This window comes from Dromiciops gliroides, chromosome 4 (assembly GCF_019393635.1).
Source record: "Dromiciops gliroides isolate mDroGli1 chromosome 4, mDroGli1.pri, whole genome shotgun sequence".
Lineage (NCBI taxonomy): Eukaryota > Metazoa > Chordata > Mammalia > Microbiotheria > Microbiotheriidae > Dromiciops > Dromiciops gliroides.
In genome coordinates, this window is record NC_057864.1 from 19,242,896 (window position 1) to 19,256,173 (window position 13,278).

Below are 13,278 nucleotides of genomic sequence, written 5' to 3' on the forward strand. Positions count from 1 at the left end.
GTGATGACTGCATTTTGATGCAATTTATTTCCTTTTTAATCCTTGGTGTTTTGTTTTACACATGCTAAAACATTACGCTGAGAAGGCGTCCATGGGCTTCACTCGACTACCCAAGGAGCTCATGATATCAATAAGCTTAAGAACCCTGGAGGAGCGAGCCCTGACTGAGCTTGCTTAAAGCTCCAAAATTGCAGTTCTCTGTAACTTCAAGGAAACAAAAGGATAAACCTAAATATAATTGCCTGTGTTTCTGAACAGCTCCCGGCCAAAGTAGAAAGCAGTCATGAAGTCCAGTACCCACCAACATCTGAAATGCATTACCTCGAAGGACAGTGCAATTGTCCCTACAAACCAGCCCCGCTGGCTTGGCCAGGCCATTCCTGGAAGGACCATCAGCTAAAAGAGCACTTCTGGGAATTGAAGGGCCACTGGGAACTGTGGGAGGAGAGTTGTTACCTTGGGGGTTACTGGCAAAGGATTTGGCCTGGAAAATTTCAGAACCACTTCCCATGGAGAAGCCAAGATCGCCCTGAAAACAACAGTTCCTTCCCCTTCAGGCTCTATCTCTGTTTCCACAGTGGCCACTTCTCTGTGGAATGACAGTCAGATGGGCCTTCTTGGCGTTTCTCACACCTGGCTCTCTATCTCCCATCTTTGTAGGTTTGTGCAGGCCACTCCTGGTGCCAGGAAGCCACTCCCTCCTCATCTCTTAGAATTCCTGATTTCACTTAGAGCTCAGCTCAAGGGCCATATTCCATACAAAGCCATTCTCAATTTCCCCTGGATGCCAGAGCCTCCTCCCTGAAATCACCTTATTTGTCTCAAATTTAATTTGTATGTGAGACAGCATAGTGTAATATACAGAGAGCTAAATCAGGACCCGGAAAGACCTGGGTTCAAGAGCCACCCCCTGGCCCAGTGTGGTTGTGTGATGTTGGGCAAGCCACTCAACCCTCAATGTTCTAAGCAATTCTCTAAGCTGCAAGTGAGGTGCCAATCTGCATGGGTGGGGAGATTCCCTCAAGTGAGAATGCTCTATAGGAAATCTCAGGCCTGGGCCACATCCCTATGTTTTACAAATACTTTAAAGTCTATGTATTGTCTTCCTCCTTCCCTCACTAGGATTTTTTGTTTGTTTGTTTTGTGGGGCAATGAGGGTTAAGTCACTTGCCCAGGGTCACACAGCTAGTAAGTGTCAAGTATCTAAGACCAGATTTGAACTCAGGTCCTCCTAAATCCAGGGCCTGTGCTTTATCCTCTCCCTCACTAGGATTTAAGCTCTCTCAGGACAGAGGCCATTTCAGTTCTGTCTTCATATCCTTTATATCTAGGAGAGCCCAGCACATTGTAGGTTTTTTTAAATTTTTTGATTGTTTGAATGTTAAATGTTTGTTGATTGACTTAAAGTCCCAGAGCTATTAATGGGGAAAATAAAAACAAACAACCATTCTTTTTAAGAGGGGCCTTATGACTGAGGTACCATAAGCATGGGGGTCCTCTAAGTCAGGAGCTGGATTGTAAAGGGCTGGACATGGTTTGGGCAGATAGGCAGGTCAGAAGGAAATACACTGAACCTAAAACCAGATAAGCTGCATTCAAAGTGCGGATTTCCCACCTACTCTCTGTGTGGCCTTGGGCAAGTCATTGGACTTTCCTTGGCCTCCATTTCCGACTCTGTGTCACAAGGAAGCGAGGACAAGTGCTGACTTTGCTTCTCTCTGAATCCCCATCACTTCACCCTATCGCAGGCATACAGCAGGCACTTAAATGCTTACGACTTGATGGGCTGTTGCTCTTTCCAGTTCTTCATCTACAGTCCTATATTCTGCGAGCTTGCCTTGGGAATGGTAGAGGGTCACAGGCTGTTGGATTTAGCGCTGGAAGGGCCCACAGAAGCCCTGTGATCCCACCTCCACATTTTACACTTGAGGTCTTAATTGTGGACAAGGGCAACTCTAAGATTTGTGTGTCAAAAAAGAGGAGGAGGGGGCGGCTAGGTGACACAGTGGATAAAGCACCGGCCCTGGATTCAGGAGTATCTGAGTTCAAATCTGGCCTCAGACACTTAACACTTACTAGCTGTGTGACCCTGGGCAAGTCACTTAACCCCCATTGCCCCACAAAACAAAAACAAAACAAAAAAACCCAACAACAAAAAAAGAGGAGGAAACAGAATTGAAGTGGGGAAAGCCTTCCAGACCTCATGTTTTCCATCCAAGAAGCTGGACATGCCTTGGCCATTGCCTCCTGCCTTCCTGCCTGGCACTCTCTCTTTCCCTCTCCATATCTGGATGAGTTCACCCAGAAACTTCCAGTTGAGTAGCTAGTTGGCATCTCCTCACCTGTGACCTAAGGGATGGAAAAATAATCAGACTGACCCAAGTGGGACCTCACTGGGGCACTGGATTTGTAGGATCTGGGTTTGAATCTCATTTCTGCCTCTTAGTGCGTGACCTGGAACAAGTCACCTAAGATCTCTTGGTCTGTTTCTTCAGCTGCAAAAGGAGAGGATTGTACTTATGGTTTCTAAGGTTCTCTCCATCTCCAGTCTCTGATCCCTGGCTCTATTCCTCTCTGTAAAACATCTTAGCTCCTCTCATGCCAGAACGTTAGACTATCATGGTCCCCTCTTCTTTCCATAGCCTGAAGGCTTCATGGTGCCATCCTGGGGTGTAAACTTTCAAGGGTGAAAGGGGTCAGTTCTGGACCTATTGATGGAGATCACTGGGCTATCCTGGTGTGCTTCCCTTGATATCCCTGTTTCTTCCTCAGGGATCTTTTGAGCATCTCCAGGTAAGTCACGTCACCTCTTAAATGGGCCAAGTAGAATGACCTCTGCCTTTCAGCACCAACTGGCTCCTCTGATTCTCTTATGAAAACTCTTTATTAGCAGAAATGCCAGTTAAGCATTGTTAGTCAATGAGTATTTATTAAGTTTTTACTATATACCAGGTCCTGTGATAAAAGAGGCAAAAACAGTTTCTGCCCTCAAAGAGTATATATTTTGATGGGAGAAATAATGTAAACAAACAGATAAATACAAGTTACAAACAGTGTAGATGGAAGGTAATTTCAGGGAGGAAGTTGTGTTTTGCTAAGGGGACCAGAAAAGATCTCCTACAGAAGGTAAACTTTCCATTGTGCCCTGAGGGAAGCCAGGAAAGCCATGAGCCTCAACAGTGATCATCCAGCTGATGAAAGTGGGGTCCCGTATGTAGAAAATAACAAGAAGGCTCAGAGATCTTAGGTGACCAGTACAAAGAATGAGGCAAGTTGAGGCAAATCAGTTGATCAATCAATTTCCCCATTTGTAAAATGAGGGGGTTGAACTAGGTGGCCCCTGAGCCTCTTCCAACCTTAGATCTGTGAGCCCAGGATCAAGCACTTATTAAGTGCCTCGTGTCAGGCATTTTGCCAGAGACTTCACCATCTTCCCCCTTCTTATGGAACACTCATGATTCTGGGAAGGGGCAGGCCACAGGTCTAGGAGCACAGACAGAATGGTAGAGTAGAGAGAGAAGCGCGCTTTCTATCAGGTAACCTTGGTCAGTATCATTTCTCCATCATTTTCTAGGTAAAGGAACATAAGCAAGGTACTTCCCCTTTGGATGCCTCACTTTCCTCATCTATAACATTGGGATATTGCACCACCCACCTCACAAGACCACTGTAAATACTATCAGGGGTGACCTGGGGGATTCTCCTCATATGCCAGACTGAGACTTTCTCATAGACCAAGAGAACCAATCAGAAGCTTCTCTTATAATTTACAGGGAAAATTTCATAACCTTTAAAAAACTCTAAAAATGTAAGTGATTATAGCATTTTGAATCTAGAATGGATCTTGGTGAGTATATATTTCCAACCCCGACATTTTATAAATGGAAGAAGAAAAGTTTGTAAGAAGACAGTGCGGAAAGAGAGGAAATTACATACCCAAGATCAAATGGATAATTATTGGAAAATATGGGACTAGAACTCAAATCTCTTGACTCCTAGCCTAGTCTCTTTCAAAGGCTGTATATAAATGTACAAAAGTTATTGTATGTTCTTTAAATTAAGCATATATACATAAAGAAGTCTATACAAATTGAATTGATCTCCCACAAAAAAAGTAAACTACCAGATACCTGATTCCTATAGGGATCTTTGTACCTACTCTGTCCTTCTTTTCTTCCTAGTTTGGCTTATTTTTTATGATAATGGAGCCCAAATTACATGGTTCCAGAATGAAATGTCAACATTTATTGACACAGTTCATTTTACTGAAATGCAGATTGACTTTGTCATATGATAGTTGCTTTAAATTTTCTATTGGGCTTTGACATATTAAGTTGTTCTAAGAATGTTTTAATTATGAAAGAAATTCCATTAAGTTCTTTCAACTTTCTGAAACTTATTGTCTGATTCTGTAGGGTGCTTTCCCATACTGACCTACCCAAAATGCTTTCTTGACAAAAGATGACTTTGAACAGAAATACTGTATCACTAGAAACATGCATGTTTCGTTACTTAACACTGTAAATTGCTTTGCCCCGTCCTTGAAATGCACCATATAAATATTGCATTTGATCTTTAACTTACACTTCATAAATAATTTATTTCAAAAATATTCCTCCATGAGGCCATCAGTTGCTGAAGTGTTCAGTTTTCTGGTAAAGCATTTATTTACTACATGAGCTCTCAGTGCTTGGTAAAGGATTTGCTAAAAGCTGCATATGGAAGGAATTATGGTAATTGTATTAACACTGAAATCTACAACACTGAATGCTCAAATCTGCTAAAAGGTTTTGCGCCTTTATACCTCCATCTCAACAGGCACTGACTCTATTGGAAATGTTTAACACTTCATGGGCAGGCTCATGAGAGTCATGGTTTTTTTTGTTTTTATTTTCTAATTACTCCCCCAAAATAGTAAAACATTTCTGAATGGGGCCATCAGGAGATTTTTCTGAAACCCTTGCCTGAAAACCAACATCTCTGAAGTATCTTCCATGTTATGTCCAAAAGGAAAGAACAGATTGAGAATACTACAGCTAAGAATGTAAGGAAATTTCACGTCATTAATTTTGATAAAGGAACAGATTTTAATTCACATACGGCAATATTCTGGTTAACGATGTGTCTCCTTAGGACATCCATTAAAAGTCCATTAAATTAACAAGGAAAATCTAATAAAGTTACCCTGGAAATTTTCTGGTAGATTAACATTATGGACATTTAATGACTGCTTCCTGTAGGTATGGCTCTATTAGCAAGGCTAATATACTAATTAAACTTGAGCCTTAAGTGAGAAAAAGCTGCCTAGAGATGCTGTAGTAAGCAATATGTGTGTGTGTGTGTGTGTGTGTGCATGCTCATGTGCATGTGTGTATATATGTATATATACACACACATATATATAAATAAAAAGGTACTTGATGAATATATATGAGTGTGTGTCTGTGTATGTATATGTGTGTGTGTGTATTTTTTTTCCCTCAAGTACCAGAATTAACACTGGTACAGATCCCCAAGTGTGCTAAGAATACTAGACAATGCCATTACTCTTGCCTCCATTAGCTACAGAGATAATAGTAATAATAATAATAGAGATGGGGATAGCAACTAGAATTATGTTTCCATGGATATAGTGAACTCCCAGGTGAGGAAAAACATAATTATGTAATAATAATAATAACAATAATAACTTACATTTTTGGAACAGTAAAATGGGCAGTGACTGATTTAGAAAATGCCCCAATAAAATTAGCAATCTAAGGAAGCAACAGAAAGATGAACAGAAAGAAGAAAGAAAGAAAGAAAGAAAGAAAGAAAGAAAGAAAGAAAGAAAGAAAGAAAGAAAGAAAGAAAGAAAGAAAGAAAGTGTGGTAAAAATTATTAATTATTTGTGGTAAAGACATATATCAGAAGTTTTAGCTGAATCATTTGAGCGATTGTGCATGCTACTGAAGTGGCTTTTGAAGGATTTCCTTTTTTGGGGAGGAGAACACAAAGAACTTCCGGTACACGGACTTAAAAGTGAGGGCAGGAACAGAAGTTCTCTCTCTCTGGCTGCTAAACTTAGCCCTGGCGGTACATGCAGGTGAGAGGAGTTGAGAAACATGTGGTTGGTGTTCAGCTTTGGGTGTGCTGGTTCTTGGCCTGGCGGGCAGTTTGGGATTCAGTGAGTTTTATAAAGGAAAATAGACTAAGTTTAGATCTAAGGTCATTCATCTGTATTTCTACTTCTCTATTTCCCTAATTGGTATCACCTTTTATCGTCTAATTAATTCCCAAGCAATAAAAACTAATCCCTCACAGATTAAAGCTCAGAGCCTTCTTTTTCTTAGTGGTCTGGAAGATATATATAAAAGGGAAAAGTTAAAAGGGGGAGTTTAATGCTCCAAATATCCAATTTTGGCTCTCACAAAAGAAAGAAAGAAAGATGAACATTTCAATATAAAAGAGGAAAAAAGATTGATAGATTTTCTCAGAGCAAATGATAAACAGGTTAAAAAACTAGAGACATCCTTCTGGAACAAAGAGACATACTTCACAGAGCAACCATAAGGACTGACAAAAAGCACACACTACTGGATTTGTCATTGAGAATGACTTGCCTCTAGACGGAGGTTACAAAAGGCCTAGTTCCTAACATGGAACTGAAGCCACTCCATGGGTGACATCTACATGAATTCAGCCATGAGCATCTTTGTTTACAGACAGGGTACTTTATGAGAACCCAGCATGCTGCCAAGAAGTTTGGCCTCGAACAGAAGCTTCAAACTCAGTCCTCACTTTCCTTTTGGCCTTTCTTTGTACCCCCTGCCTTAGGACAGTGCCTAGAATATAGTAAGAATTTAAGAAATGGTTGTTGACTTCTCATGTATACTGGGCTCAGAGGCCATAGCTAAGAGTGGCTAACATTTCTATGCCACATTTATCTCAGAGAAGAAGACACCAGCAAAGGAAGGAGAGGTGGGTGGGGAGAGGACAAGGAAAGATTTCTTGCAGAGCTGAGTTTTGTGAGAAGCCAGGGAAGACATGAGGTAAAGGTGAGAAGGGAAAGCATCCCAGGCATGAAAGAGGACCATTGAAAAACCATTGAGGCTGGGGATAGAGTACCTTGTACAGGGCGCAGCAAGGAGGCCCACAGCAATGGCACTAAGAATGGATAGTGGGAGGTGGAGTGTAAGAAGGCTGGAAAGGAAGGAAGGGACCAGGTTGTGAGAAGTTTTAAAAGACACAGGAGTTTCTTTTTTAACATGGAGATAATAGGAAGACACTGGAGTTTATTGAGTATGGGGGTGTTGGGTGACATGGTCAAACTTGGGCTTTAAGATCACTTTGGCAACTGAATTGAGAATGGAGGGCAGAAGCTTGAGGTAGGGAGGCCAACCACCAAGCAAATAAAATAGTCCAAATGTGATATTCTAATCTTCCCTTCTTTTTTGGTGAGGCAATTGAGGTTAAGTGACTTGCCCAGGGTCACACAGCTAGTAAGTGTCAAGAGTCTGAGGCCAGATTTGAACTAAGGTCCTCCTGACTCCAGGGCCGGTGCTCTAACCACTGCAGCACCTAGATGCCCCTTTCTAATCTTCCTTTTACAGAGGGCGAGGCTGAGTGATATTACCCAGGTACACAAAACAGCTACTAAGTACTGGTGGGGCAAGGGGATGTTTAATAACCCTTGATGGTCATTTCTATCTAATCATTAGTTAATGGTAGAATCAGGCTAGGCTTCCCAAGAGTCTCAGGCCAGGGCTCTTTCAGCCACAAAAGACTGCCCCTTGGCTCTTTAATGTACCCAGCACATAGTAGGCACTGGTTGACTTCATTTGATGTTTGTTCTTAGTTGAGTCAATTACAAGAGCTTAACCTGAGTAATTAGGCTGATTAAATGATGTGAATGCCACTTGGGTTATCTTGTAACTATCCCAGGAATCCCTTATGTCAACACAGCATTGACACAACTTGAAAGTTGATTATCTTGGTTCATGGGACCCAGAAATAGTACTCGCTGATTTTCAGAGAGGGCTCTAGCCAAGATCAAGAGATGGAAGGGGCCTGAAGGATAATCTATTCCAACTCTCATTTGACACTTGAGGAAACTGAATCACAGAGGGATTAAGTGACTAGTGTGGGGACACAAAGTAGAGAGAACGAGAGGGGGAATTTGAACTCCTGTGGTCTGATCCCAGAGTCAGTGCTTTTCCATGAGATCAGGCTGCTTCCTCAAATACAATTTGGACTATCCAGCCTCTGGAATCCCTTCCAAATCTGAGATCTTGAAAACAGCTTGAATGAAGCTCATACAGAGTAGTATCTTTTATTCAAAGAAGCATAATTTTCTCTGGCCTAAACGTCTGTATTTTAATATTACGTGTAGATGCATCTATTGTTGGCTGTTGCTGCTGCTGCTGCTGCTGCTGCTGCTGCTGCTGCTGCTGCTGCTGCTGCTGCTGCTGCTGTTGCTGTTTTTGCCCCATACCTGTGATTTCATCTTTACTGTGGAAAATTTCCTGCCCAGAATTTCTTTCACCAATACCAGCTTTCAAATGTACTTATTATAGTGAGTGTCCACTCCATCACTTCAGTTTGTAACCCAGCCAGATCTTTCCAATCTGTGCCATTCTCATTCCCATTGCATAGATTCTCTATAAGGGGGCCACCAGGTGGGGTGCTGCTGCTCCACACCTAGAGTTCTTAATTTTGCAGAAGAACTACTGCTTCACATTCAATGGGGAGGGTTTCCATTGCCCAATTCCAGGACTTCCCAACAGCAATGAAATTATAGGTTTAGAGTATATTATAAAAGATACATACATAGACATATATGTGTGTCATCCATGTATATGTGTATATATATATATATATATATATAAAACATATGTGTTATACATGACACCATTTCTTTCATTCATTTTTTTTTACCTATTTTGGAGTAATTATCAGCCACAAAATCTTCCAGATTGATCATCTTCCAGAAACTGTCATCCCATCCACTGTCTGCAGAATAGGTCCATTTGCACACCAAGGAACAAAGAGATCTGAGGAAATAATGAAATAGAGTTATGAGTACTGATGAGTTTTTCGTGGGCTTCTCAGACTGACTCAAAGTTCAGCATATTCTAAGATGGTACCTAACCCCCTGGGCACATGACAGTCAAATTCTTCCTGCCCAAAGCACCCCAAATAGGACAATGAAAAAGATACCACCAGAGGAAGCAAGAAGACCCAGGGTCCTGGACTATTTTTCCACTAATTCACTTTGTGACCTTGGACAAGTCACTACCCTTGTCTGAGCCTATGGAGGTTGACCTCATATAAATAGAATCAGTAGCCAATCTTACATGTGCTATGAATTGAGATATATCAGCATTTATCAAGTAGGTTGTGACAATCAAGTATCAGTGTTTATTCTTCCATATCTCTTCCCTTTGTACTGTACTTTCTGTCATTGAGCTGCTCAGACAGTTTACTCACTGGGTTCAAGTATTCACTGATAGTTGAGTATAACATGGAAAGACCTGAGAGAGCATGGCATAGGAGATCATGGAATTATATCCTTTGAGCTACAAGGGACTTTTGAGGGCATCTACTCCAGTCCCCTAGTTTGACAGAGGAGGAAAGTGAGACCTAGAGAAGGATCCAGTGACAGGATTCAAATCCAAGACCACTGATACTAAATCCAATGTTCTTTCAACTATATGATGCCACCATCCCAATAAAACCAAATTCTAGGTCAGAAGACATAGATTTAAGTCATTCATATATATATATATATATATAAATAAAACCAAAAGGCATTCATCACATGCTCACCAGGCACTGTTTAAGGGCACACAAAGACAAAAACGAAATAACCCTTGCCCTGGAGGAACTTATATTTCAATAGGGGAACCAATATGTATAACTATGCCTATACAATGTAGAGAGCTAGCCTAAGAGCTAGGAAGTCCAGGGATCAAGTCCAAACCCTGAAACATCCAGTCTGGGTGACTCTATGGGCAAGTCACTGCCCCAGGCAAAATTTGAGGATTATGAGGGAGCTGCAGAGAAGGTGTTGATCTCCATTGGAAGAGGGAGTTTCGTCATCCAAGGACTCCCTGTGTCAATGAGGAGCTAGGTCCGGTTCCTATTCCTCTTCTTTTTATAAGGCAATTGGGAAAGAGGCCCATCTGTAGAGCCCAGCCATTTGCGTGATTCCTTTTTTTGATATCTGTGAGCTTGGGGTCACCGGCATGAGTGGAGGTCATGTGACTGACTGTTACTCATGGAAGGTCCTTTGGTTCCTCTCTTGGACCTGAGACCTTTCATCACTTCTAACCAGTGGTAACAATCTAGTAATTTGTCAGTCACTACTATTACTCTGTGGCTTGATATTTCCTTGGTCCAGAAACACTTCCATATGATTTCAACATACTTATCGTGTATCCTCAGAATACTCATCCTCCCTACCTCATGTAGCATCTATTAGGGTGATGGGGCCCATGGTTGGTCAGTATTATTTTCCCATTGATTGGTCAATGGGAAAACATTGTTACCTCTCTACAGGAAGTACCTGGCATCTAGGACTCCAAACCAAGGTTTTAGATTCAATGTTAAGTGTTTCCCCCCACAACTAGTCCATAATATTGTTCCTCACAGCTATGTCTGCATATATATTATTCAGATCATTTTACTATATAAAGATGGAAACAGTTTCTTTTTTCCCCTTTGGTATATATTAAATTCATCCTGGCATCTATTAATTCTCCACCACCTTTTTCTGAAATGGATTGTGTTACAGCTTCAATCAGAAAATGTTCGATATCATTATTCTTTTCAAAGAGGCAAATTATTTCATAAAATCCACATCACAGATCAAAACTAACAATATTAAGAGTAGCTAGATGTATTTATATGGAATTTTAAGATTTACAAAATGCTTCACATATATCATCTTATTTGATTCTGTGAATAGCTCTAGGAAATAGGTGCTATTATTTTCATCTCCATATTACAAATGAGGAAAACAAAGTCTGAAAGACTTGAGGCAGCCAAGTAGTACAGTGGATAGATTGCTGAACCTGAAGTGAAGAAGATGAATCTTCCTGAGTCCAAGTCTGGCCTAAACCACTTACTAGCTGTGTGACTTTGGGCAAGGGTCCTCAGTTTCCTCATTTGTAAAATGAGAGGGAGAAGGAAATAGCAAAACATTTCAATATATTTGTCAAGAAAATCCCAAATAGGGTTACAAAGAGTCAGATATGACTAAAATGACTCAACAAAAACAACAAAGTTTGTGAGAAGTTAAATTACTTCCCCAAGGTCACACAGCTAGCAAGCATCTGAGGCAGGATTTTAATTCAGGTCACCCTAACTCCAAATGGAGTTCTCTAGCCACTATATTAAGCTATCTCCACAATAAGAGTATTCGGGAAGGGGTTAATATGGGAATGAAAATTAATATGATTTCAGTACTTTCAAGCTTGAGATGGCTCATAAAACAACTCCCCAGAGCCCTTTCTATATAGAAAGCTAACTGGGATCACACTTCCTTGGGCCTTGAAATTCCTCCTCCTCCTCCTCCTCCTCCTCCCCTCCCCCTTCCCTTTCCCCTTCCCCTTCTCCTCTTCCCCCTCCTCCTCCTCCTCTTCCCCCTCCTCCCCTACTTAGTTCAAGTCAACAATATTTATTACGTGTTTACTATGTGTCCTGATCATAGGGATGCAGAGAAAGGAAAAAAAAAAAGTCCCAGCTCTCAGGGAGCTCAGTCTAGGAAGAAAGCTAATTTTCACATGACTATGTATGAACCAGATAAATACAGAAGAAACTGAAGATAATGAAGAGAGGGAAGGCCCATTTCAAAGCGCCTCTTTCGATATTAACTGCTCTCGTTCTTTCTGAGTCCTATGGTCTTCCTCAGATCAGGCCAAGCAGTGTCATTCAGGAGAAGTTGCCCCTCCCTTCTCTCAGCCTCAGTTTCCTCATCTGTAAAATGAAGGTGGCAACTGGATGGTCTCTAAGGGACCTTCAATCTCTGGATTTCCTCAATCTTAGGTCAATTTTGATCTTTGATGAGAGCCCAGCTCCATCTTCCTTTCTTGGAGCCCCACCCATTCAAAGACTCTACTAGATCAAATTTCTGAGCTATTAGGAGTTTTTGTATACTGGGCACACATAAAGGGAATACAGTTGTAAAAATCCCAACCTTCTAATTGAGTCCTTAAAGCTGTTTAGCCAGGAACAAGAAGAACTTTGGACTTGCTTACTTAGGCTTAAAGGAAAATACACTGAAAACCTACAGTTTGCCTGACTGCAGGGACCCTGGCTCTATTGGGTATTTCTCCAAAGAGGTTTTTTTTTTTTGTAAAAAGCTATGATTGTGTTACTGCATTATTTATATGCCACTCACAGTATTTACATTTCAAGCTCCACACTTTCCAGGGAAACCTTTTGTTCTCTTTCTAATGAGGGCAGAACCTGGACAGTCTCAGCTGAACTAGCCAGTGAATAACAGAAATGCCTGTACAAGGGTGGGGGGGATGGGGAAAGAGGAATAAATTTCAGAGATATGCCTGGCCAGAGCTTCCAGTCCAACACAGTCATGAGAATGGCCCTGATTTTCCAGGCTTTACAACGGATTGATTTAAGGAATTGAAGACTCAAAGACCCAACCCACAGGGAGATCCAGGGACCTGAACCCAACTTCAAACTGGATAAACCAAGAAACAAGATGGGTCTGTTTGGCTGCTTCCTGTCCGGCAGCATGGTTCCTGTGAAGTGTCTGTCAGAGGTCACTTTTCCTGGTAACGGTTCTGGGCTTCTTCAGGACTTGCTGACAAGCTTCTGACAGGCTAAACTAGTGTAAGCTATGAGATAGCCCAGGGCTATGTTAGGTTGCCATTTTGGGGAGTGTGGGGCTGATAAAATGGTCAGATGGGACTGTGACAGTGTGGCACTGGTGAGAAAGGCCTGGAAAGAAAATGCAGATTGGGGGTGGGGTCCCTCCCCCCTTCCACCAGGCAGTTCAACATTCTTTTTTTAAACCACACTGAGAATGTTGTCTAATGGTGCTATGGAGGTATGAACTCCCACTGTGATCTGGCCTGAGGAACACCATGGGCCAAGGAAAGAATAATATCAGCCACCGCTGATATATCTGCTTTAAAGTCTGCAAGGCCCTTGGCTGCCTTTTAACAAAGTCTTACAACAGCCCTTTAAAGGACTTACCAGGGTTTATTATTCTCCTGTTAGAGCTGAGGAAACTGAGGCTCAGAGACTGGTGAAGTCTAGAAAAATATAGCTAGG

General features: G+C 41.6%; 1 protein-coding gene across 8 annotated transcripts in view; it reads right to left on the minus strand.

The window, feature by feature from the left end:
• FGGY (FGGY carbohydrate kinase domain containing) overlaps nt 1-13,278 on the minus strand; it is a 559,614-nt gene that overhangs the window by 300,860 nt on the left and 245,476 nt on the right. For all 8 annotated transcript variants that reach the window (XM_044002606.1, XM_044002608.1, XM_044002603.1 and 5 more), the window contains one exon: nt 8,917-9,032. In XM_044002606.1, coding sequence (XP_043858541.1) covers nt 8,917-9,032 — 116 coding nt within the window. The remainder of the gene's footprint in view (nt 1-8,916; nt 9,033-13,278) is intronic.